Here is a 1,040-nt window from a genome sequence, read left to right on the forward strand (position 1 = left end):
TTCCTTTGTGTAGAATTCATGCTCTGGTTGTAAGCTCATTGTAGAGTATGTAGATGTTAGCTATTTGTTTTTTCGCGTTTTTTTTTGTTTTGTTTTGTTTTGTTTTGTTTTTGGTATGTTAGTATCACAGTGGAAAGAGAAAGATAGGTGCTGAAATAAAATGCAGAAGAGTTACCAATTAGATAATTAAATCCTTTTATTTAAGCCTGTTGTGAGTCTGTGTATTCTAGTGTAAGTAGAGAATTAAGTTAACTAAATAGCTTGGGGTAGAGTCCACTTTGTCCTTGGTTGCCTAGGAAGGTTTAATTATGTGAATTGCCCAATTAAGACAAAAGTAAGTTTGTTCTCTTTATGTTTAATAATATAATCCTTAAGATTTTGCTTTTTCTTCTGTGATGAACACCTGATTTTCCACTTATGTTGTATATTATGTATGATTTTGTAGTTCTGTAAAATTTTATGGCTTTTGCATTTTCCTTCAATACTAGATACACAGTAAAGGTTCAGCGAGAGCTGGAGCTGGATGAATGTGCACTCCGTGCACTGAAAGAGGATCGTAAACGCTTCTTATGTAAAGCAGTTGAAAATTACATCAACTGCTTATTAAGTGGAGAAGAACATGATATGTGGGTATTTCGACTTTGTTCTCTCTGGCTTGAAAATTCTGGAGTTTCTGAAGTCAATGGCATGATGAAGGCAAGTCTTATTCAACCCAATATTCTAGCCTATGCTGGAAAAACTTAGACATAAGCCCCTTGAGGGCAGGGCTTTTGTATACCCCTTTGTATCCCTAGCACTTGGTTCAGTGCTCTACACACTTGATAAGCTCTAGATGATACAGGTTTGTGTGGAGGTGAAATAATTTAGGTTTGTCCTACATTTTGTCCTACATCTTTGCACTTACCACAGGAGAGTGCCCAGAATGGGGGGACTAGATTGGGGAATGTAGAAAGCAATTAAAGATGTTGTGATCACAGGTGGGTTTTTCTCCCCTGCTTTATGCTTTTATGGGGAGTTTTATAATGAATTATAAATAGAAA

At 36.1% G+C, this 1,040-nt stretch overlaps 1 protein-coding gene across 1 annotated transcript in view; it reads left to right on the forward strand.

The window, feature by feature from the left end:
* The window catches only part of ATM (ATM serine/threonine kinase), a 146,448-nt gene that overhangs the window by 96,519 nt on the left and 48,889 nt on the right, over positions 1–1,040 (forward strand). Inside the window, 1 exon segment of the mRNA XM_012659127.1 lies at positions 489–696. Within this exon segment, the coding sequence (XP_012514581.1) occupies positions 489–696 (208 nt within the window).

This window comes from Propithecus coquereli, unplaced genomic scaffold (assembly GCF_000956105.1).
Source record: "Propithecus coquereli isolate 6110/MARCELLA unplaced genomic scaffold, Pcoq_1.0 Scaffold6, whole genome shotgun sequence".
Lineage (NCBI taxonomy): Eukaryota > Metazoa > Chordata > Mammalia > Primates > Indriidae > Propithecus > Propithecus coquereli.